Genomic DNA, 25,389 nt, shown 5'->3' with positions numbered 1-25,389 from the left:
GGGAACATCCTATTCGCTCAGAAATTTCTTTCTGTGTCTTAGCCTCTTGCTTGAGGTTGTCAATGATGGCCTTCTGGACAGCAGTCAGGTCGGAAGTCTTGCCCATGATTGCGGTTTTGAGTAATGAACCAGGCTGGGAGTTTTTAAAAGCCTCAGGAATCTTTCGCAGCGGTTTTGAGTTAATTCGTTGATTCAGATGATTAGGTTAATAGCTTCTTTAGAGTACCTTTTCATGATATGCTAATTTATTGAGATAGGGATTGTTGGGTTTTCTTGACTTTTTTGCCAAAATCATCAATATTAAAACAATAAAAGGATGTAACTACCTCAGTTGTGTCTAATGATATATGAAAGTCTAATGTTTATCAGTACATTACAGAAAATAATGAACTTTATCACAATATGTAATTTTTTTTAGAAGGACCAATATGTATTGGTACCAAACTGATGTCACAAAACTGATCTTGATATTTTCCGATATTTTTAAAAAAATGCTATTATCGGTCTCCCGATAATATCGGACAACTCTAGCCTTTATCATGGTCTGACAGTCTGTATGTCAAGATGTGACTCTATGGCGCATATATTTAAAGCTCCAAAGTACATGTTGGAGACTTGATTACAACTAGCTAACAGCGAGGTGGTTTGTACGGTTCTTGTTTTGTGCAGTTTGCCATCAGTCTGTACTACCTGGCCATGGTGGGTCACGGCCTGTCCATTGTCTCTCTAATCATCTGCCTCATCATCTTCTCCTATTTCAAGTGAGTACATTTAAGTCATCTTATTTCCTGTAGGAAAATAAGTTTATGTTTGGGTTTTGTTTACCGCCAAAATCTGCACAACACTAATAACTGTGATCACCTCTTTCACACCAGAAACCCTTTATTCCTGGTGCATTTTTTCCTCTAACTGTATCATCTGTAATTCATTAATTTTTTTCAGTGTGAGCTGATGTTTGAAATTATGTTGAAACGGTTTCTGGCACAGAGGGTAAATGGTCTATAGCACATTTTCCTCAAGGTTGCATAAGTTAACAGGAGGTTAAATTGTGAATCTGGGTACAGTACAGAGAATGGATGCATGGATGTTATGGGATCATTGTCATGTTATGGGTCAATTGCAAGCGTTTTTTCATTATTCACAGCACAGTCCATGTATCTATGGAGGACCAGGAGTGACAAATTAAATAAATAAATCAATGCACAAACACGGCGACAGATAAAATTATTTCATGCAGAACAAGGGGAACAAGAGTGCAATAATGAAATAAATACAAATTGAAGTAAATAAATGTTTAAATTAATGAATAAATAATGAACTAAATAAATACATGTTTAAATATATAAATAAAAATGGAAATAAAAATGAGAATAAATGAATATAAATTGAAATACATAAATGTTGGAGTAAATAAATGGTAAAAATGGAATTTAAATGTTAGAATGATTAAATAAAATTGGAAATAGAAAAATAATTGAAATAATGAATAAAAATTGAAATAAATAAATATAAATGGAAATAAACCAATAAAAATGGAAATAAGTATAATTATCAATCAATAAAAATTGAAATAAATAAATGAATAAATATATAAATGGAAGCATTTTAATGACACATTTCATAATTTATTTATTTTTGTATTTATTTATTTAATTTTTGCACTCTTGGTCCTCCATATATAAGCCCGCAAATACTAAACAATTTGTTTAAATTTTTTATGATGAAAACAACAGGGCTAAGACATTGACTGAGTTCAACAATAAAGGTTTAATTGTATAACCTACATATACAGTGGTATGAAAAAGTAAATCTTTTGGAATTTCTCACATTTCTGCAAAAAAACACCATATAATATGATCCAATCTTTGTCAAAATCACACAGATGAAAAAACAGTGTCTGCTTTAAAGCCACGCAAACATTTATAGGTTTTCATTTTTTAATGACGGTAGCATGCAAACAATGACAGAAGGGGAAAAAATAAGTAAGTGAACCCTCTGCCTGAGGATACTTAAAGAGCAATTGAAACCAATTTTTACCAAACAATTTAAGTCGGGTGTGTGCCCAATCACTGATGAGTGGTTTAAGGCTGCCTTGCCCACTGTAAAACACACACCTGGTAAGAATTGTCTTGATGAAAAGCATTCTCTGATATGCGTCACGGCTCGGTCAAAAGAGCTGTCTGAAGACCTGGGATCAAGAATTGTTGATTCGTATAAAGCTGGGAAAGGATACAAAACCATCTGTAAAAGTCTGGATGTTCATCAATCGACATTCAGAGAAGTTGTCTACGAATGGAGAGAGTTTGACACTGTGGATTCTCTCCCAAGGAGTGGCTGTCCACCAAAGATGACACCAAGAGTTCAGCGCAGAATACTCAGAGAGATAAAAAAGAACCCTACAGTGTTTGCTAAAGACTTACAGAAATCACTGGCACAGTCCAATATCTCTGTGCACACATCTACTATATGTAAAACTATGGCCAAGAATGGTGTTCATGGGAGGACTCCATGGAGGAAGCCACTACTGTCTAAAAGAAAACATTGTTGCTTGTTTAATATTCACGAAAAGGCACTTGGAAACTCCACAGATGTTTTTGCAAAATATTTTGTGGACTGAAACCAAAGTTGAATTGTTGGGGACAAACACACAACATCATGTGTGAAGGAAAAATGGAACAGCTCACCAACATCAACACCTCATCCCCACCGTGACGCATGGTGGAGGGAGCATCATGATTTGGGGCTGTTTTGCTGCTTCAAGGCCTGGACAACTTGCAATTATTAATGAAAGTGAATTCAAAAGTTTAACAGGATCTTTTGTAGGAAAACCTGAGGCCGTCTGTCAGACAGTTGAAGCTAAAAAGAGGATAGATGCTGCAACAAGACAATGATCCAAAACACAGAAGTAAATCAATTTCAGAATGGTTTCAGAAGAACAAAATACACGTTCTGGAGTTTCCAAGTCCAGACTCGAACCCCACTGAGATGCTGCGGCATGACCTAAAGACAGCAATTCATGCCAGACATCCCAGGAATCTGACTGAATTACAGCACTTTTGTCAAGAATAACGGTCCTAGAGTAGTCCTGATAGATGTGCCAGACTGATCTGCAGCTACAGGAAGCGTCTGGTTGAAGTTGTTGCTGCCGAAGGGGGGGCCACAAAATGTGGTGATTGTTCACTTACTTATACCCCCCCTCCCTTCTGTCATTGTTTGCATACTATCCTCATTATAATATGAAACATAAAAATGTTTGGGTGGTTTTTAGCTAAATCAGACACTTTTTTTTCATCTGTGTGATTTTGACAAAGATTAGATCACATATAATGGTGATTTTATGCTGAAATGTGAGATATTCTAAAAGGATCAGATACTTTTTAATAGTAATTTTTAAATAGTTTTTCCGTTGAAAATTGGCAACGAGCTAATTGCAAAAAAAATTTTTTTTGTTGCTTTTTCAGGAGTCTTAGCTGCCAGAGAATCTCCCTTCACAAAAACATGTTCCTCTCTTTCATTTTAAACTCCATTGTTACCATCATGTTGCTCTCGCTGACAGCAGCCAACAACCAGGCCATAAACACTAGCAACCCTGTGAGTCCTTCGCGTTATCAATCATGATGAAAAAACATTTTTCTGATTAAGCAAAAACTCTCAGTTTGTGGCATTTTGTGATTGTAAGGCACACCTACTCTGCTGCAGGTGAGCTGTAAAGTTTTGGCTGTGCTCGTCCAGTACACTTCGACCTCAAACTATTTCTGGATGCTGTGCGAGGGCATCTACCTTCACACTCTCATCATTGTGGCTGTCTTTGTTGGGGAGCAGAAGCTCTTCTGGTACTACGTCTTGGGGTGGGGTAAGTGTAATCACTGTCATAATTGTCATGTCATTTTTAAATGTAATACCGGGTCAAACTTGCACTGGCAGACATTCAAACAGTTTATATACTGTGCATAGCTTCATACTAGACTTGTATTGCAATCAGTATTGGTATTGATTTCACTAAGGTCACATCGGAAGTTAAGTTTAATGTGTGTTCAGGCTTTCCAGTTGTTCCTGCCGTCACCTATGCCGTGGCTCGTGGGCTGTTCTTTAATGACCGGTAAGCAACCGAGGTTGTTATTGGGCGCCGTTTGCAAAGCAGCACATGCTGAAAATTATGACATTTTGTCACATTTAGCGCATTTAGGATTTTCAAAGAAAAAAGTAAAAAATAATTTTACCTACGTCTAAAGCCGATTTTGTAATCAGATATTGGCTAGTTGATAAATTGGTCGGCCTCTTAACCTGTTTATTCTAAAGTAAATATTTAGTGTTGGTATTTCTTTTATTTATGTGCAATAGATTTTCATAGAATCATTTTAAAATTATTTTATTGTCCCGTATTTGAGTGCAGTGTTCAAACTGCATTGATCACAACGGTTGTTTTTGGCAGCTCTTTTAATTTCCATCTTAGTCTTAGTGTTTTGTATGAAAATACTTTACATCATATTTTAGTTATTTCAAAATGTGTTCCTCTTCGTCTAGTTTTAGTCGATAATTCTCAAAATGTTTTAGTCAAATGTTTTCGTCCATGAATAAATAAATAAATAGATAAATAAAAGGTTTCCAACAATTTTTAAAAAAACATTGACAAACAAACACATGACCGTGGCGTCGACAAGGACATCAGCATCTTCGTGATGATAATACACATTGAAAAGAGCAGATTATTTGCAATGAAACTCACCTGGACATCACGAACTGTATGTAAAAAGTAAAAAGTTTTCCGAGAGGTTAAGAAGACTCTCATCGAGTCGCCGCGCTAAATGCTAACACGAATGCTATGCTAACTTTACAAGTTAGCTTAGTGTGTGACGATCACTCAGCACAGACTTTTAAAGGCAAAAGCAACATGGCATACACTACTGGCCAAAAGTATTGGCACACTTGCAATTCTGTCGGATAATGCTCAATTTCTCTCAGAAAATGATAGCAATTACAAATGATTTGGGAGTAATATCTTCATTCATTTTGCTTGAAATGAAAAAAAAACCCACAAAAGAGAATGGGAAAAAAAATTAAATCATTATCATTTTACACAAAACTCCAAAAATGGGCCGGACAAAAGTATTGGCACCATTTGAAAAATCATGTGATGCTTCTCTAATTTGTGTAATTAGCAGCACCTGTTACTTACCTGTGGCACATAACAGGTGGTGACAATACCTAAGTCACACTTGCAGCCAGTTAAAATGGATTAAAGTTGACTCAACCTCTGTCCTGTGTCCTTGTGTGTACCGCATTGAGCATGGAGAAAAGAAAGAAGACCAAAGAACTGTCTGGGGACTTGAGAAGAAAATTGTGAGGAAGCTTGGGCAAACTCAAGGCTACAAGTCCATCTCCAAAGACCTGAATGTTCCAGTTTCTAGTGTCATCAATAAGTGTAAAGCCCATGGCACTGTGGCTAACCTCCCTTGATGTGAATGGAAAAGAAAAATTGACGAGAGAGTTCAACGAAAGATTGTGCTAATGGTGGATAAAGAACCTCAACTAGCATCCAAACAAGTTCAAGCTGCCCTGCAGTCCGAGGGTACAATGACCTCAACCCGTACTGTCCGTAGGCGTCTAAATGAAAAGGGATTCTATGGTAGAATACCCAGGAAGACCTCACTTCTGACGCAGAGACATAAAAAAAGCCTGGCTTGAGTTTGTCAAACCTTACCTGAGAAATCAAAAACCATTTGGAATAATGTTCTCTGGTCAGATGAGACAAAAGTAAAGCTTTTTGGGAAAAGGCATCAACATAGAGTTTACAGGGACAAAAACGAGGCCTTCAAAGAAAGAACGGTTCCCACAGTCAAACATGGCGGAGGTTCCCTGATGTTTTGGCGTTGCTTTGCTTCCTCTGGCACTGGACTGCTTGACCGTGTGCATGGCATTATGAAGACTGAAGACTACCAACAAATTTTGCTGCATAATGTAGGATGCAGTGTGAGAAAACTGGGTCTTCCTCAGAGTTCATGGATCTTCCAGCAGGACAATGACCCAAAACACACTTCAAAAAGCACCAGAAAATGGTTTGAGGGAAAGCACTGGAGACTTCTAAACCAGCAAGGAGTCCAGACCTGAATCCCATAGAACACCTGTGGAGAGATCTGAAAAGACAAGAAAGCAAAACTTACCGAGCAGCACATGACACGTGTTTCACAAAAGGAGCCTGGAATGGGCACACGCTTAAGCCATGACCAAACACTGCTAAAATGCGTGCTAACAACTAAGGATGTCCCGATCGATCGGCATCCCAATCGATCGGGTCCGATCACGTCATTTTCAAAGTATTGGAATCCGCAAAAAATATCGGACATGCCTTTTTAAAAAAAATATATATATATATATATATTAGGGCTGTCAAAATTATCGCGTTAACGGGCGGTAATTAATTTTTTAAATTAATCACGATAAAATATTTGGCGCAATTAACGCACATGTCCCGCTCAGACAGATTTGAATTAGAGCAGGGCGGTAAACCGAAAATTTACCGTCACCGAAATTCTTAACGATGACCGACGTAATTTTGACCATGTCGGTAAATTCGGTAAATTAATAAAACAAGAAAATATAGTCTTTTCATCCCGCATTGATTCTGTGTTGTTCGTCTATGTTCATTTCCCTTTAAGAAAGCAGTGAATGTGCTTACGTAGGGAGTCACGTGATCATCATGAAGCCAATCAAACAAAAGCCCGGTAAGCTAACGCTAGCAGCTAACGCTACAAGCAAAACGTGATGGAGTGTGGCTTAAGGGAGGTTCACCAAACTTTCAACCGACATTTAGTAGACTCTTGGTGGCATCCAGACGGGCTTTCACCCGCTGTCCTCCTTTGTTCTCACGATTTCCGGAGATGGTGCTTTCAGTGCTTTTTACTGGTAGCCAGGCTAACGCTAGCTAGCGGCTAACGCTACAAATGAACGTTATGGAGTCGGATAGCGGCTCTAACCTTGTCGAAACGGCTGAACTTAATGAGTGGATTGGGCACGGACTGCATCTAGCAATTACTATGTGGCGTTATTTTGTATCTGTCTGTGTGTGATTCCTCTGATAGCTTTTGTGATGGTAAAGCATTCAGCATAAAGTACAATCCAACGGCAAAACTTATAATGACCGAGAAATGGCCCCAGCTATTTTTATTGTGCGTGCATTTATTAAAAAATGCACTGGGGGGAAAAAAAACCCTTAAACCATAAAGTAAACACTTGTATTTAATAATTATGTCACAGCAGCCATTAACAATAAGTTGTCTTTTTGAAGTGTACTGTTCAAGCTGCAAGTCATTTGTGTTACAATTACATGTTTGCACAGGCATATTGATTTTGACAATGTACATTGTTCAAGTCATACACGCTGTTATAAATGTTCATACTTGAATTCTTATTGCTTACAATACATTTTTATAAACTTAATGTTTAGACTGCATGTACAATTGTTAAATACAGTATATCAAATTGAATGCTGGTAAATAAATCAACAAGAAATAGTTAATCTGTATTTCATGCATTGATTCAGATTTTCAAATTATATAACAGTCCGCTTGGGCGAATTTATCGTCATTTATCGTTATCGAGCTAAATCTGCTCAATTTATCGTGATACATGTTTAAGGCCATATCGCCCAGCCCTAATTTGAATGACAGTAGAGTGAAATGCCCACTTGTTAATTGTGTTTTATGGAGTTTAGCCGCCCACTGCTGGCGCTTGGATGCGACTGATTTTATAGGCTTCAGCACCCATAAGCATTGTGTAAGTAATTATTGACATCAACAATGGCGGGCTACTAGTTTATTTTTTGATTGAAAATTTTTACAAATTTTATTAAAACGAAAACATTAAGAGGGGTTTTAATATAAAATTTCTATAACTTGTGCAAACATTTATCTTTTAAGAACTACAAGTCTTTCTATCCATGGATCGCTTTAACAGAATGTTAATGCCATCTTGTTGATTTATTGTTATAATAAGCAAATACAGTCCTTATGTACTGTATGTTGAATGTATATATATATATATATATATATGTATATGTATATATATATATATATATATATATACCCATCTTTTGACTTATCTTTCCATTCCAACAATTTATTAAACAGAATATATATATAATCTACAGAAAAATATGGCATATTTTATAGATGGTTTGAATTGCGATTAATTACGATTAATTAATTTTATTAATTAACTCGATTGAAAATTTTAATCGTTTGACAGCCCTAATATATATTTTTTAATTAGATCGTTTTCTAACTGTATTTCACGTTACAGACAAAATGTCTGACACTCATCCAGTCTTTAATTTTGGCATACAGTAAAGTAGGACTGTCGAATTTATCGCGTTAACGGTGGTAATTAATTTTTAAAAAATGAATCACGTTAAAATATTTAATGCAATTAACGCATGCGCTGCACGACCCACTCACGCATTGTCGCGTTCAATCTATAAAGGCGCCGTTTTACCTATATATAGAGCTAAAAGGCAGTGTAAAATGAGTAGAGTGAATTGGCTAAAGCCTTAAAATCCCCCTCTCAACAATTAAAAATATCGTGGGAAACAATGTGGGGAAGAAAGGTAGTAGTTGATCTTTTTCTTAACACCATATGTTACTTCTCAACGCAGAGAAGATATATCAATTGGTGTCACTACGCACAGTCATGGTTGCACTTCCCATCATGCATTTGGGTGGAACAGTTAAATGGCTAGAGTATCATTCACTGAAAGCTCAACAAATACACTAGATGGCAATATTTAGTCACAATATACAAAGTCACATTTATCCTTTAAGAATTACAAGTCTTTCTATCCGTGGATCCCTCTCACAGAAAGAATGTTAATAATGCAAATGCCATCTTGAGGATTTATTGTCATAATGAACAAATACAGTACTCCTGTACTGTATGTTGAATGTATATATTCGTCCGAGTTTTATTCATTTTTTTCTTAATGCATTGCCAAAATGTATATGATCGGGAAAAATTATCGGGAATGATTGGAATTGAATCGGGAGCAAAAAAAACAATCGAATCGGGAAATATCGGAATCGGCAGATACTCAAACCAAAACGATCGGGATCGGATCGCGAGCAAAAAAACATGATCGGAACAACCCTACTAGCTACACATACGATAAGAAAATATCACACATTGTGAACTTATGACGGAAACTGGCAAATTGTCATCTCATTCACGTCTCGTCCGATGACAACTGGCATCCATCTCGTTATGTTTTAGTCACCGAAGACACGTTTTTAGCTCGTAATTATCATGAAAAAATTATTATTTAATATTTATATTAATGAATATTTTCGTTATCGTCATTGTTGATGAAAACAACTCTGGATCACAACCACTCTTACTGTGTCTTGTTGTGAACTATTCCGGCACCGTTAAATTGCCAAATCCTGTGTCTTAGGTGTTGGATCAACTCTCACACTCACCTGCTATACATCATTCATGGACCTATTCAGGCTGCACTCCTGGTGAGTAATTCACTGCCATTTATCCACTACCACTGACAAGAATAGATGTCTAAAATAAGGGGTGTCAAACTAAATTTGGTCCCGTCCCACATGCATGGCAATCAGATCTCCTGTTGGCCGGACCAGTTTATTTTTGGCCAAATAAATTAACTGAATGGCTGCCATTGATACGCTAGATGTCCATTGGATGTCTAGGGCTGTCAATGGCACTGAAATAAAAGTATCCATACTTAGTCTATCTACATCTATCCTTGTCAATGGCAGGCAATGAGTTAATTCTGCGTTACTTCCTTGTAATTTTAATGTACTTACGGGTACTTCTTGTAAATTTTGGATCTTTTCCTGTTGATATTTTTGGGGCATTTCTGGGCAGTTTCCTGTTCATTGGTCGCTTCCTGATGATTTTGGGACATTTCCAGGTTATTTCATGTCTATTTGGTGTCACTTCCTGTTCCTTTGTAGACATTTTTGGGTCACTTGCTTGTTAACTCATTGATGGTGCTAGACGTCCAATCCATTTTAACTTGGGGGGGGGGTGAATCATTGAACAACTGAGGACTTGAAAGGGGGCCAAGTACAGTAGTGTGCGCACTCGAGCAGTTGATGACAAATCCACGGTTTTACGGCACAAATAAAAATAACAAAAATGTGATTCTATATTTACAGTATGCATAAGCGACAACGTGCTTGTGAGGCAGAACAACCCCGCGGGCAGGATTGGACCCGCTGACGGGCCGTACATTTGACATCCATTGTCTAAACCAGGGGTCCCCAACCTATTTTGCACCACAGACCGGTGTGATTTAGGTCTTTTTTTCCACAGACCGGTGTTCTGTCAAATTTTGCACCCTTATAAAATTTTGCTCCCAAAGCTTTTATGGCGGTGAAAAAAGCCCTCTTATATATTCAGTTGGACTCTCAATGTTATCCAATGGTGCTAAAAAAATATTTACATCATTAATATACAGTGGGGCAAATACGTATTTAGTCAACCACTAATTGTGCAAGTTCTCCCCCTTGAAAATATTAGAGAGGCCTGTAATTGTCAACATGGGTAAACCTCAACCATGAGAGACAGAATGTGGAAAAAAACAGAAAATCACATTGTTTGATTTAAAAAAAAAAAAAAAAAATTGCAAATCATGGTGGAAAATAAGTATTTGGTCAATACCAAAAGTTCATCTCAGTATTTTGTTATGTACCCTTTGTTGGCAATAACGGAGGCCAAACTTTTTCTGTTACTCTTCAAAAGCTTTTCACACGCTGTTGCTGGTATTTTGACCCATTCCTCCATGCAATTCTCCTCTAGAGCAGTGATGTTTTGGGGCTCGTTGGGCAACACGGACTTTCAACTCCCTCCACAGATTTTCTATGGGGTTGAGATCTGGAGACTGGCTAGGCCACTCCAGGAAATTGAAATGCTTCTTACGAAGCCACTCCTTTGTTGCCCTGGCTGTGTGTTTGGGATCATTGTCATGCTGAAAGACCCAGCCAAGTCTCACATTCAATGCCCTTGCTGATGGAAGGAGATTTTCACTCAAAATCTCTTGATACATGGCCCCATTCATTCTTTCCTTTGCACAGATCAGTCGTCCTGGTCCCTTTGCATGCCCCAAAGCATGATGTTTCCACCCCCATGCTTCACAGTGGGTATGGTGTTTTTCGGATGTAATTCAGTATTCTTTCTCCTCCAAACACGAGAACCTGTGTTTCTACCAAAAAGTTCTGTTTTTGGTTCATCTGACCATAACACATTCTCCCAGTCCTCTTCTGGATCATCCAAATGCTCTCTAGCGAACCGCAGACGGGCCTGGACGTGTACTTTCTTCAGCAGGGGGACACGTCTGGCAGTGCAGTCCCTGGCGGCGCATTGTATTACTGATAGTAGCCTTTGTTACTCTGGTTCCAGCTCTCTGTAGGTCATTCACTATATCCCCCGTGTGGTTCTGGGATTTTTGCTCACCGTTCTTGTTATCATTTTGACACCACGGGGTGAGATCTTGCATGGAGCCCCAGATCGAGGGAGATTATCAGTGGTCTTGTATGTCTTCCATTTGCTAATAATTGCTCCCACAGTTGATTTCTTTACACCAAGCGTTTTACCTATTGCAGATTCAGTCTTCCCAGCCTGGTGCAGGTCTACAATTTTGTCTCTGGTGTCCTTCGACAGCGCTTTGGTCTTGGCCATAGTGGAGTTTGGAGTGTGACTGACTGAGGTTGTGGACAGGTGTCTTTTATACTGATAATGAGTTAAAACAGGTGCCAAAATACAGGTAACGAGTGGAGCCTCGTTAGACCTCGTTAGAAGAAGTTAGACCTCTTTGACAGCCAGAAATCTCGCTTGTTTGTAGGTGACCAAATACTTATTTTCCACTCTAATTTGGAAATAAATTATTTAAAAATCAAACAATGTGATTTTCTGTTTTTTTTTTTCCACATTCTGTCTCTCATGGTTGAGGTTTTCCCATGTTGACAATTACTGGTCTCTCTAATCTTTTCAAGTAGGAGGACTTGCACAATTGGTGGTTGACTAAATACTAATTTGCCGCACTGTACATGTGCCACACGGAAATGGCGTAGATTAATGCTTAACGACAAGGCGAAGTCGTTAAGTGAGAGAGCTGCATACAGTTGTTGTGTGCAGCTGACATGGCAAACGTAAGTTAATATTCCTTTCTTTAAAGAAAGTTTGTCGTGTGTACTTTGAAATCGCTTCATTCGCGGTCATTTTTAATGTTACGCGCATGCCAAATTTGTCAGCAATTATAAAGTAACATTTGTTTTTAGCCCCGTCATGTTAAATGCAGCGAAAAGACAACTCACCCGCTGAATCAGTGGGAGGCCTGAGCTTGTTTCGTTGCGACGAGATGGTCTCGAGATTGGAGAGTGAGGGATGAATATACGATGTTGGAAATTGTAGCTCAGTTTTCAGTGCTATCCTAGCGATGTCATTATATTCCGAAATGACTTTCATCCAGAAGCTCGCTAGAGTTGTTGTCTCAAATGTACGTTTAAGGTCGCCGTGATTTGCGATCTCTACAAGCTGATATTCCTGTTGCACAGACATGCTCGAATCACTTGTTTTATTAACATACGGGTCACGAATCCACTCCTTCGCAGTTCGCGGGTCTTTAGTGATTGGAAAGTAACATAAATTTTGTTTTCTTCGAGGTTGTAGGCTCGTCTTCTGGCTCGTCAGGTTCCCTTTTCCCCGTAAAAAATCTGTCCAAAGACGTCTGTTTTTCAGTCATTCTAGTGTGGGGGCTAATTATTTCCGGGAAGAAATGTGATTAGCTACGACCTACGTTATACGTTATTATCGAGGCCAAGCGCACATAGAAATACAAAACAAGATTTACTGCTAACAGCCCAATCAATGCATTTCTATGACGACCTCCTATCCTGTAGTTGTATATCTAGAGTTGACAGGGATATTAGTGTGTTAAGCGACACAGGCCAAAGTCAATCGGCCAGAATGCAGTCGTTAATAAATGATTTATTATTTCTGCGCGGCCCGGTACCAAATACGCCACGGACCGGTACCAGTCCGCGGCCCAGTCGTTGGGGACCCCTGGTCTAAACCATTTAACTGGTCAAAATGGATTGATATCAATGGCTGCCAATGATTTAAGTAAAGTTTTACAGTATACACTTGACATTTGGATAAATGTATTATAGTTGCATTGTATTCACTTCTCAGATTCCTGTATCTGTGTCTAGGTGAACTTGTTCTTTCTCGTGAACATTTTGCGGGTTCTGATCACCAAACTGAAGGAGACCCACTGTGCCGAGTCCACTGCCTACATGAAGGCTGTGAGAGCCACGCTCATTCTTGTCCCGTTGCTCGGAGTCCAGTTTATTCTTTTCCCCTGGAGGCCAGAGGGGCGCATCAGCCGGGCCGTATATGATTTCTTTGTAAATATCCTCTGCCATTTTCAGGTATGAACCATTCAATCTTTGAATTGCTGTAATTTAAAAAAAAATAATAAAAAAAAAAAAAAAAAAGAAAAAAGAAAGAAACGCAACATTTACATATTATTGCAGAGTATTTACGCATGGTACTTACTCCTGTATGCTGGTAAAATTAGAAATGTACTGCCTTTGATACAGTGTATCACAAAAGTTTTTTCACGGGACAACACTGACAAAATGACTTTTTGACAAAATGAAAAGTAGTCTGTGTGCAGCTTGTATAATAGAGTTAATTTATTTTCTCCTCAAAATAATTAAAAAATATAGCCATTAATATCGAAACCCCTGGCAACAAAAGTGAGTACACCCCTTAGAAACTACATCCCTAAATGTGCAAATTGAGTACTGCCTGTCATGTTCCCTCCAAAATGTCATGTGGATCGTTACAGGAGTGCTGTCAGCGTTGCTGCAGAGATTGAAGAGGTGGGGGGGGGGGGGGTCAGTCTGTTAGTGCTCAGACCATACGCCGTACTCTACATCAAATTGGTGTGCATGGCTGTCACCCCAGACAGAACAGTTTGCTGAAGACATGTCAACAAAGCACATGGATTACTGGAACCATGTCCTACAGTCTGATGAGACGAAGATTCATTTGTTTGGTTCCGATGGTCTCAAGCATGTGTGGCGGCGACCGGGTGAGGAGTACAAAGATAAGTGTGTCATGCCTGCAGTCAAGCATGGGGGTGGGAATGACCCCCCCCCCCCCCACCACCACCTCTTCAATCCCTGCAGCAATGCTGACAGCACTCCTGTAACGAGTCACATGACATTATGGAGGGAAAATGACAAGCAGTACTCAATTTGGACATTTAGGGATGTACGTAGTTCCCATGCGATGTACTCACTTTTGTTGCCAGGGCTTTAGATATTAATGGCTATATTTTGAGGGGAAAATAAATTAACTCTATTATACAAGTTGCACACAGACTGCTTTTCATTGTGTCAAAGTGTCATTTTGTCAGTTTTTGTCCCGTGAAAGAATATCTGCAGAAATCACTTTTGTGATACACTGTATGTACATAACGTCCCAATCCACAAATATGCCGTATTGAAACTCCAAATGCCACATACAGTAGAAAAAGTGGAATGCTTCATACTTCACATCATTCTGTGTCTTTATGCAGCTTGAGATTATAACAGTGTATGTTTCTTTAACATGTTTGAACTTTTTGTTTTACAGGGACTCCTGGTGGCAATTATATTCTGTTTCTGCAATAGTGAGGTATGTTTACAGTAAAATAGTAAAGCCCCACTACTTACCGTAATTGTCGGACTATAAGGCGCACCTGACTATAAGCCGCCACCCACCATATTTGACACGACAAGCTAGTTACATCAAGTCAAGGCAGTTAATTGGTTTAGGACATAAAAATACTGCTACTACTACTAGTCTGCAGTGCTTCTACTACATTAGGACATAAAACTACAGTAACATAGTACACTCACCGCTGTCTTGCTTCTTTTTCTCCTCTTCTGCTTTTTTTTTTCTTTTTTCGCTTCCAGAAGGATAACTTCTCTTCATTTTGCCAATTAAAAAAAAGGCCAAATTGCTGCCCACTCTCACTTTGAGTCACGTGACACACATACATACTCACGCAGTATAAACACAAAGGTGGGGGGGGGGGGGGGTGCGCGCTGCGTGCACGTGCGGTCATCTTGGCCATAAAAGTGGCGAAAACTAAGCACTTTACACTGACTCATATGGATGTACTTACCTTCGTTCATGGACGCATACAGATTATTCTTGCCTCGAAATGCGCACCTTACGCCTATTTTCGCTCCCAGAATACGCAGCGCTTGTGACGTAGGACAATAACAGGACTGGTTACTATAGGAACGTACGCATACCCAAGGAACCTTGCTAAAAGGAGTAGTAAAATTGCTAATAAAATCGTTTAGAATTAGTTTAGATGCATATATGTTCTATTTGTCTTATAGAGTATTCGACGAGGAATACGATAGACCCATTAATACTTTTTTAAAAACAACCATTTCTTTAAGTAGTCACTTGAATAATGAGGTGGCCTGTGAAAATCAACGTAAAACAACTCAGCAAGAACAGTCAGAGAGTACTTGGTGACTCATTCTTCAAACAATCATGTGATATTAATAGCTGATTGGACTTTCTTAAACATGTATAATCTATGTGACATGGTTAGTGCTGATTGGGATTGATAACAGAATCGTTAGATAATCTGCCAAATGATTCCATGGTATTGAAACACTCCCTACACTTGTCGCTGCGACAGTGCAGTAAAGCTGCGTGAGCTAAATCTGTTGGCCCTCTGGGGGCCCTTGCTGGCTGGGGGCCCTAGGCAATTGCCTGGTTTGCCTAACGCAGTGCTTCTCAATTATTTTCTGTTACGCCCCCCCAAGGAAGACGTAAATGTTTCGCGCGCCCCCCCAACTCTCTGCCGCCACTGTAAATAGTATCATTTGTCTATAATATTACTATTATAAGTACGCCTCAGCCTAACATTGTGTAAAAAGTAACACAGATCAACTTATAATAAAGTATAACTTTATTAACATTGTTTTGCTTGTAACAGAAAAGACAACGCGCATCAATTTGCCTGAAGTTAAAAAAAAAAAAAAAAATCACATCCAAACTGTAAAAATACACTCAAGGTGCATTTTTGACCATTTGATACTGAAAAATAAAATGTAATAAAATCAGTAAATAATAACAAATTCAAAATGATTAGAAACATTTACTCTTCAAGACAACATGCCAAAAAATTTGACCGAAAAAACCAAAACGGAATACAAGGGGGGGAAAAGTGTCTTTGGACAGAAGCAAAGTTTTTATTTTCGCTGATTCACCACAGTGCTCACTGGTTTACTGATATAACACTGACAAAGCGGGACGATTGTGACAATTGGCAATATTCGGCACGTTTTCGCTGAAAAACAATCAAGCGGCTTATCAATGAGATTGAGGTCTAATGTCTTTAAGTGGCGTCTTAACTGATTTGGCTTCAGACTCTCCGCTATAGTCATTTTTAGACTCAGTAAACAGTGGTCTTTCCTCATTTCCCACTATATTAAAAGTCAAAGCCAAAAGGCAAACGGCCCGGAAAAAGCGCATTCTCGGCGGCCGAGGGAGAACCGTAGGTGAGGGCGGTGGTCGTGACGATCCCAAGCCGAAAACGGCACTTCTCGGCCGGACACGTGAGAACCGGTGTAGGTTCACCTACACATGAAGACAGTGGGTCGCTGCGTGAGTCCAGCTCTGCATAGTCTCTTCCGTGTGCTCTTGCTTACTTCAAAAATACTGCACGCACTTTGAAAATGAGAGCGCCACTGCCACCCACGGAGTGGATGTGCAAGTACACTTTATTCTAGTACGGCAAAAAAAAAAAAAAGCGTGTTCCCGAGGTCACTCGCGCCACCCCTGGCATCGCTCTGCGCCCCCCTGGGGGGGCGCGCCCCACCATTTGAGAAGTACTGGCCTAATGGGACGCGACGCTTCTGACTTTAGTTAGAATACTAACTAGAGATGTCGATCGGGTCCGATCACCTCATTTTCAAAGTATCCGAATCGGCAAAAAAATATCGGCCATGCCTTTTTTTAATATATATACAGTGCCTTGCAAAAGTATTTGGCCCCCTTGAATCTTGCAACCTTTCGCCACATTTCAGGCTTCAGACATAAAGATATGAAATTTAATTTTTTTGTCAAGAATCAACCACAAGTGGGACACAATCGTGAAGTGGAACAACATTTATTGGATAATTTAAACTTTTTTACAGGCATGAAAATCTCTCACCTTTCGGCGAAATTCGCCGTTTTGAAGTAAAAAAGGATGACCTACGTGAATCGTGTAGATCCGAGGAGAAATTTTTTAAGGGGGGGGGGTCGGGTGTAGGCATGTGCCGGTTACCTTCACGGTTTACCATGCTATTAAAACGTCGCGGTTACAAAACCACTAAAATTTTCCGTCATACAGTAGTACGTAATCGTTATTTTTCATGTGTCAAAAATGCAGCCAGAAGTGGCTTGGCGCGGCAGCGCTTACCCCTTCCCCTTCTGATGCTGTGTGTGTCAGTGACGCTATTCCAGCAAACCCAAAAACAAACACTCCAACCACAAGGCGTACTTTCGTGGTAACTAAAATATACCAAATGAATACATTTAAAACATTGTACAATCGCATTTTTCCACGTGAGTAGCTTCAACAGTTTAGCTTCATGAAAAAGTTCGCCAAAAACAAAACACACATTTTCCTTTCAAATTCAATACACAAAGTTACTAAAAACTTACAAAGCAGAATGATAGGCAAGGCTTAGCAAGGAGAGCAACTTCATTGAGGTTAATCACAGCCGCTGAGAGAGAAACAAGTTTGAATGCAGGGGGGAAAAGAGCGTCAAAGATCGTTAATTGCGACAGATGATCTTGTTCTAAGCACAAATTCACGTTCGCTGGAAGAGGAGAGGTCTCACTCCCAATTTTTTTTTTAGATGAATGCATTTGCCAGCATATTGAATTTGGTGAGTAATGGTTTCAATCGTTTTCATATTTTGCGTTATGACAAGTTACTGCCGTTCGTTCCAGCTTGCATTGAACACTGCCAGAGCTAGCCAAATCTCTGGTGAAAAAAATAGCTCCCGTTAAGTTAGCGTCAAGCTTTTGTATTTAATGGTAATATAAAAGCAGTGTTGTCAGTAACGCGTTATGTGAGTAATGCGTAACAGTAATCTGATTACTTTCTTTCAGTAAAGAGCAGTCTAATGCGTTCATTTTTCTAAATCCGTAATCTGATTAAAGTTACTTTCCTTGCCTGTGCGTTACTATTTTGTTATTGCCCCATAATGTATGTATAATGAAGAATACTGTAGTCATGGGAGTGACATCACGTGTCACATTTTCTAATCGGGGATGGAAAAAAAAACAGGTGACGTGTTTTACCATGATGCGTGAGCCGTGAGCGCTGGGAATTTGCGGTCAAAACAACATAGCCTTGCTATCTCGCCAGGATGCAATTAAATAGGCAGGAGATATACTACAAACGGCTGCATTTGCACACTGGAAACACAGCCATTACTTCACATTTTTGTCCAGTAAAGATGACAAAAATATCTACTTGCGCTGGCTCTAAAAGACCGTTGACCGCTAAAGCATCCAATTCAAGCATCACCTGGAATTACAGCACAACAGGTAACAAGACAGCCAGGACTTTTTGATACTGCTCGTGCTCAATCCTCTGTTCAAGCTCAGTTGTTGTTGAGGGTTTTGAAAGCTTAGGTTTAAAGAAATTCTAAATATCCATCTTGCCTCCTCAGCTGTAGTTTTGGCTAAGCAAAGCAAACGGCTGTCTCTCAGGTGCTATAGTCACAGGATCTGTTCGAAAAATAATTTGGGCCAATTATGAAATACTTTGAAGGATTCCTGTTCATTTTATTCATTTTTGTTGTTTGTTTTATTGCTCTAAAACTTTTATAGACAACATTTTAATGGTCATATTCAATGGTCTATACTTTAAAGGGGAAGTTCAGAATTTTTTACATTAGGCTTAATCTTTGAGTTAGTCTGGGTTCAATTAGTCGCTGGAGTTGATTTGAACAAATTCTGTGCAGTTTGCCAGTTATTTGATAGTTTCAGGGCTTCGGCGTGAGCGCGAGTCAATGGTGGTTGAAATCAACTCCTTCAACTAATTAAACCCCTGCTAATTTGAATATTAAGCCTTATGTGAAAAATTAAAATTGTCAAATTCGCCTCATGTTTCGCCGACGGAGGACATTTTGGCAGAACGCCGGAACATATTTCCTCCACACCCTTCTCACCTTTTTAACCCCTGACCCATTTTCATGCCTGTTTTTTAACAAATAAAAAACTGAAAAGTGGGGCGTGCAATATTATTCGGCCCCTTTACTTTCAGTGCAGCAAACTCACTCCAGAAGTTCAGTGAGGATCTCTGAATGATCCAATGCTGTCCTAAATGACCAATGATGATAAATAGAATCCACCTGTGTGTAAGCAAGTCTCCATATAAATGCACCTGCTCTGTGATAGTCTCAGGGTTCTGTTTAAAGTGCAGAGAGCATTATGAAAACCAAGGAACACACCAGGCAGGTCCGAGATACTGTTGTGGAGAAGTTTAAAGCCGGATTTGGATACAAAAAGATTTCCCAAGCTTTAAACATCTCAAGTAGCACTGTGCAAGCCATCATATTTAAATGGAAGGAGCATCAGACCACTGCAAATCTACCAAGACCCGGCCGTCCTTCCAAACTTTCTTCTCAAACAAGGAGAAAACTGATCAGAGATGCAGCCAAGAGGCCCATGATCACTCTGGATGAACTGCAGAGATCTACAGCTGAGGTGGGAGAGTCTGTCCATAGGACAACAATCAGTCGTACACTGCACAAATCTGGCCTTTATCGAAGAGTGGCAAGAAGAAAGCCATTTCTCAAAGATATCCATTAAAAAGTCTCGTTTAAAGTTTGCCACAAGCCACCTGGGAGACACACCAAACATGTGGAAGAAGAGGCTCTGGTCAGATGAAACCAAAATTGAACTTTTTGGCCACAATGCAAAACGATATGTTTGGCGTAAAAGCAACACAGCTCATCACCCTGAACACACCATCCCCACTGTCAAACATGGAGGTGGCAGCATCATGGTTTGGGCCTGCTTTTCTTCAGCAGGGACAGGCAAGATGGTTAAAATTGACGGGAAGATGGATGCAGCCAAATACAGGAACATTCTGGAAGAAAACCTGTTGGTATCTGCACAAGACCTGAGACTGGGACGGAGATTTATCTTCCAACAGGACAATGATCCAAAACATAAAGCCAAATCTACAATGGAATGGTTCAAAAATAAACGTATCCAGGTGTTAGAATGGCCAAGTCAAAGTCCAGACCTGAATCCAATCGAGAATCTGTGGAAAGAGCTGAAGACTGCTGTTCACAAACACTCTCCATCCAACTTCAATGAGCTTGAGCTGTTTTGCAAGGAAGAATGGGCAAGAATGTCAGTCTCTCGATGTTCAAAACTGATAGAAACATACTCCAAGCGACTTGCAGCTGTAATTGGAGCAAAAGGTGGCGCAACAAAGTATTAACGCAAGGGGGCCGAATAATATTGCACGCCCCACTTTTCAGTTTTTTATTTGTTAAAAAAGTTTAAATTATCCAATAAATGTTGTTCCACTTCACGATTGTGTCCCACTTGTTGTTGATTCTTGACAAAAAATTAAAATTTTATATCTTTATGTTTGAAGCCTGAAATGTGGCGAAAGGTTGCAAGGTTCAAGGGGGCCGAATACTTTTGCAAGGCACTGTATATATTTTAATTAAATCGTTTTCTAATTGTATTTAACGTTACAGACATAATGTGTTACACTCATCCAGAGTCTTTAATTTAGGTTTAGGGTAGGGTTATCAAAAATATCCCAATAGCGGCAGGAATTATATTATTAATAAATGTGTCACGTTTAAATATTTAACATTATTAATATATGCGCTGCACGACCCTCTCACTCATTGTCGCGCTCAATCTGTAATGACGCTGTTTTACCTATATAGAGAGATAAAAGGCCCCGCAAAATGAGTAGAGTGAATTTTGGCAGCCTTTGGAGCTGTTCTTCAATTAGCCAAACATTGCATTCCCTCTCCTTATCATTGGAAATATCATGGGAAGCAATGTGGGGAAGCAAGGTGGGAATTGATCTTTGTCTTATCACCTTAAGTTATTTCCCAAAGCAGAGAAGATATATCCATTGGTAGCACGATGCACAGTCATGGTTTTACTTCTCATAATGGTTCCACTTCCCATCATGCATTGGGGCATGGCCACAGTATAATTTACTGAAAGCTCAACAAATACACTAGATGGCAATATTTAGTCACAATATACAGTCACAAGTCTTTCTATCCGTGGATCCCTCTCACAGAAAGAATGTTAATAATGTAAATGCCATCTTGAGGATTTATTGTCATAATAAACAAATACAGTACTTATGTACTGTGTGTTGAATGTATATATTTGTCCGAGTTATATTCATTTTTTTCTTATTGCATTGCCAGAATGTATATGATCGGGAAAAATTATCGGGAATGATTGGAATTGAATCGGGAGCAAAAAAAAGCAATCGGATCAGGAAATATCGGGATCGGCAGACGCTCAAACTAAAACGATCGGGATCGGATCGGGAGCAAAAAAACATGATCAGAACAACCCTAATACTAACCAACAGTTTGATTACAATTGGGTGACTAACCCAAACATGCAATCTAGATCTCGTTAGTTTGAATTTTGATTGAGTAACATTACTCCTTTATTGTTGCCAACAGGCACAAACAGCGCTAAAGAGAAAATGGTCACAGTGGAAGTCAGCTTGGGGGAAGACAGGCTGGGGAGAGACCACTGCTGCCAACAACCATTTCAGCTTCCACAGTAACTCCTCCATCACAGAGACCAGCCGCGCCACCGTCAGCGCAGAACAACTCGAGTTTCAATGGAAAAGCGGCGAAAAGGCTCACTTCCTACCTGGCTGGCAGCCAGAGAGAAGTGTGACGTGCAGGAACGGGCAAGCGGACGTGCTCAACAAGCTGAGGACCACCAGCATGTGATACAGTTAAAAGGGGCTTGTGTCTTAAAATTATTACCAACAACAAAAAACACAATTTAAGTGCACTTGGACACATTTTTAGATAGTAGCTTTAGTGCATACACACAGAGAATGTGAAGGCCCTTAGGAATTTCCTACATTTTTTAATGTGGCCTGATCTTCTTTAGAATTATAATAATAAACAGTATCTCAACTAATAACTCGCACACATTATTTTTTCATATTACAATAATGTCTTTTTTTAAAAAGGACTATATGGAGTTGTCACTTTTTTACTTGCGACTGCCACCTCTGGCCTAAAATGGAACATGCATCTTGTGCATGCCGCACATGCTTGTTCGAGAACAAACATAAAGCAATAAGCGTTTGTCCCGTGAAATCAGCAATGTAAAAACGGTTAGTAGCAAATCTTGAGTGGGTTAGAAATGTGTTTTTGCCAAGTAGAGCAGTGGGGAATGCTGTTCTTTCAATGAATGGAAGCTGAAAGTGCATCCGCCTGTGAGTGCTCTGTGATGGTGGAGGGACTCAGCGGCACCCGCTGCTCGGTAGGGAAAGAAACGAGAGTGCCAGAAGTCAAGTCTCCAAACCAAGGGCGTAGGTTTGCATAGGGACGGTTGGGACATAACACTACCCACTTTTCAGGATGCTCATATTATCCCCACCAACTTTTAAGCAACCTTTTTTGCATTATATAATGACTTCAGTTCTATACTAGTAGGTCATTTCTTCCTATCTACTGTATAAGTCAATTACATGCAATGACATTTTTCGCTGTGCCCCCCCTTTAATCCCCGCGTATGAGCGTAACCATGTGACGTAAACAACAATGGCGACCTAGTAGTTAAACTAATTTTGCAAATTGCAAAAACAAAAACATCAAGAGGAGTTTTAATATCAATTTTAACTCATGATAACGTTTATCTACAAGTCTTTCTATGCGTGGATCCCTTTAAAGGACTGTGAAGCTGCGCGAATGAATGAAAAGCTAGCCGCATTGTAGCTCGTGTTAAGAAGCTAATTCTGAACAGAAGTTGAGTGCTTTGCACGGCATATTTAGTCGATTACATGTACACGCAACAGTATACATTTGATCACATCACGCCACTGAAATGTAGAGGACTTCCAAAAAATGTATTTTTACATGCAACGCGATTGGACATGTGACGATTCGATTACGATTCATAAAGGTTCAAAAACGATGATCTTCCCTCATAACTTTATGACAGCCGCTTGTAGCGGCACGAAATTCAAGACACGTCTGCCGCCAGGACACAGTTAACGGATGGACGCGCAACGTTATGATGGATGCTCCCGGTTACTGGGATAGAGATTTACTCCTTTTTAAAAGACTGGAAAATAAATTTGTGTATGAGTCAGGCAGGGACAGAAGTGCGACCCGGCGGTCGCGCTTTTGTGCGCAAGTAATTTTTTAGAGCGAGAGAGGAAGCGAGATAGTTCGTTGCTCCTTGTCTTTCAGATGTCCAGCAGTAGTTTTAAGGCATTTCAATTGAAAAATGTCCTGAGTGTGTTGCTAAGACCTGTGTGCGTCTATAAGAGGTGAGTACACGAACCCTCTTGTACTGTTTAGCCTTTATTGTTGTTGTTTTTGAGATGTTAATAGTTAGCGCCGAGCGCTAAGCTAATCAGCTAATTCGCTAACGTGTATTTCATATGCAGAACGTGTAAAACCATGATTAAGTACAGTGGTAAAACTACAAACATGTGAAATAGTACAGAAATCTGTTGTTGCAAGTGCTGCCTGGGAGCCGACAGGCGTGTGTGCGCGTGGGCGGGCAGTGAGAGAAGAAAGTGCGCGGGCTGTATTGAGTGTGTGTGTGGCGATGCTAGAGGCTGCCGGACTTTTTATTTGCTCGGCAATAAACGCAACAAGTTAAAAGTGATCAAGAGCAGTTGTGATTTCCACCTGTCACTCCAAGAGTTACACAAGGGAGGTAACACTGAAAACAAAGTATATTGGTTAAAAGAAGTCTTATTTCCAAAGACACTTTGCTTGTGTCCAGAGAATGTGGAATTCATTCCACCAGTGTAAATTTTATTGTATTGTTGAGACAAATAAGTGCTCTCTTTAAAATGGTTAGTGTTTTTTCACTTTCTTGTAAAAAATAAATAAAAAAGCAGCTTAAGGACAGCTTTTTGTTGTATGGGCATGTTTCCATCGTTCCTGTTGAATCATAAGGATATTTTAAATAAATAATGGACAAAAATTTGTTTGGCTACTTTATTAATCAGTAATGTACGATGCATCGATAATTGTGATAATCGCGATAACCGTGATCATCGTCAATACCGTGATCTTCGTTCAAAAATTGAATCGTAGCACCCTGAATAGTAATCGAATCGAATCGTGGGGTGCCTAAGATGGCACACCCCTACTGAAATGAAGGCTAGGCAGAGTGTGGTCCTTAAATGTCAGGGCTCTGCATCCTCATCAGGGCATTGGTGGAGCATGCATAGAGTAGAACATTATTTTAAATTAACTCCAAAAATCCCATTCAATTTCTTTAAAACGGTAACAACTTTACCTTGGATTTACTCCCATTATTCTTGTTTTTGTTTGACCTACCCTGTAGATTTGTAAACAGATGTTGACATGCCAATGATTGACTTCTTTTGTTTGTTTTACTTGCACATTCTGCTCTATGCTCTTGCAGTCATCTTGAAAAAGTGGGCACGCTTTGTAAGAAAACAATACTCCTAAGCTTTCTGAATGAATCGACAATTTGTACAACAGTAAATTGTCTCAAGACGTTTTAGAGACACTTATGTAACTTTTCAGCTTTTTACAAGTGTATATAAAGTCCTGACTTAAACCTGATTGAGATGCTGTGGTGTGACCTCAAGAGATATTTTTCTGAATTGCAACTATTTCAAAACGATCAATGGTCCGAAATTCATCTAGATGGTTGTGCCCTGAAGAAATTCTGGAAAATCGTCTGCCGCCTCAGTAAGGGGAAGCAATTCTCCACCAACACTATTGACATTGGAGCTGTTGACCTGGATTGGGGATGTTATTGAGTGGTGGAAAGAGTACCGTAATTTTCGCACTATAAGGCGCACCTGACTATAAGCCGCCACCTGCCAAATTTGACACAAAAACAGCATTTGTTCATTGATAAGCCACACTGGACTATAAGCCGCGGCTGTCCTTACTGTCTTATGAGATATTTAAACCAAAAGATAATAACCGGTAACACCTTATTTGACAGCGGCATCATAAGACCAAATGAACCACCGTGAAGCTTTGAACCAATTGGCTGCAAAGCTTCATTGCCTCAATAAGCTTCAGTTTGGCCATCACTGTTCTCTTGGGG

General features: G+C 39.5%; 1 protein-coding gene across 1 annotated transcript in view; it reads left to right on the top strand.

Annotated features, from left to right (window-relative positions):
• The window catches only part of LOC130911844 (calcitonin gene-related peptide type 1 receptor-like), a 75,122-nt gene extending 50,230 nt beyond the window's left edge, over nt 1-24,892 (top strand). Inside the window, exons 6-13 of the mRNA XM_057829444.1 lie at nt 670-761; nt 3,462-3,591; nt 3,700-3,853; nt 4,039-4,099; nt 9,443-9,509; nt 13,230-13,448; nt 14,662-14,703; nt 21,780-24,892. Of these exons, the coding sequence (XP_057685427.1) occupies nt 670-761; nt 3,462-3,591; nt 3,700-3,853; nt 4,039-4,099; nt 9,443-9,509; nt 13,230-13,448; nt 14,662-14,703; nt 21,780-22,058 (1,044 nt within the window). The 3' untranslated portion in view covers nt 22,059-24,892. The remainder of the gene's footprint in view (nt 1-669; nt 762-3,461; nt 3,592-3,699; nt 3,854-4,038; nt 4,100-9,442; nt 9,510-13,229; nt 13,449-14,661; nt 14,704-21,779) is intronic.
• The last annotated feature ends 497 nt before the right edge of the window (nt 24,893-25,389 follow it).

Source organism: Corythoichthys intestinalis, chromosome 2, assembly GCF_030265065.1.
Source record: "Corythoichthys intestinalis isolate RoL2023-P3 chromosome 2, ASM3026506v1, whole genome shotgun sequence".
Taxonomy (NCBI): Eukaryota; Metazoa; Chordata; class Actinopteri; order Syngnathiformes; family Syngnathidae; genus Corythoichthys; species Corythoichthys intestinalis.
This window is presented reverse-complemented; position numbering and strand designations above follow the sequence as displayed.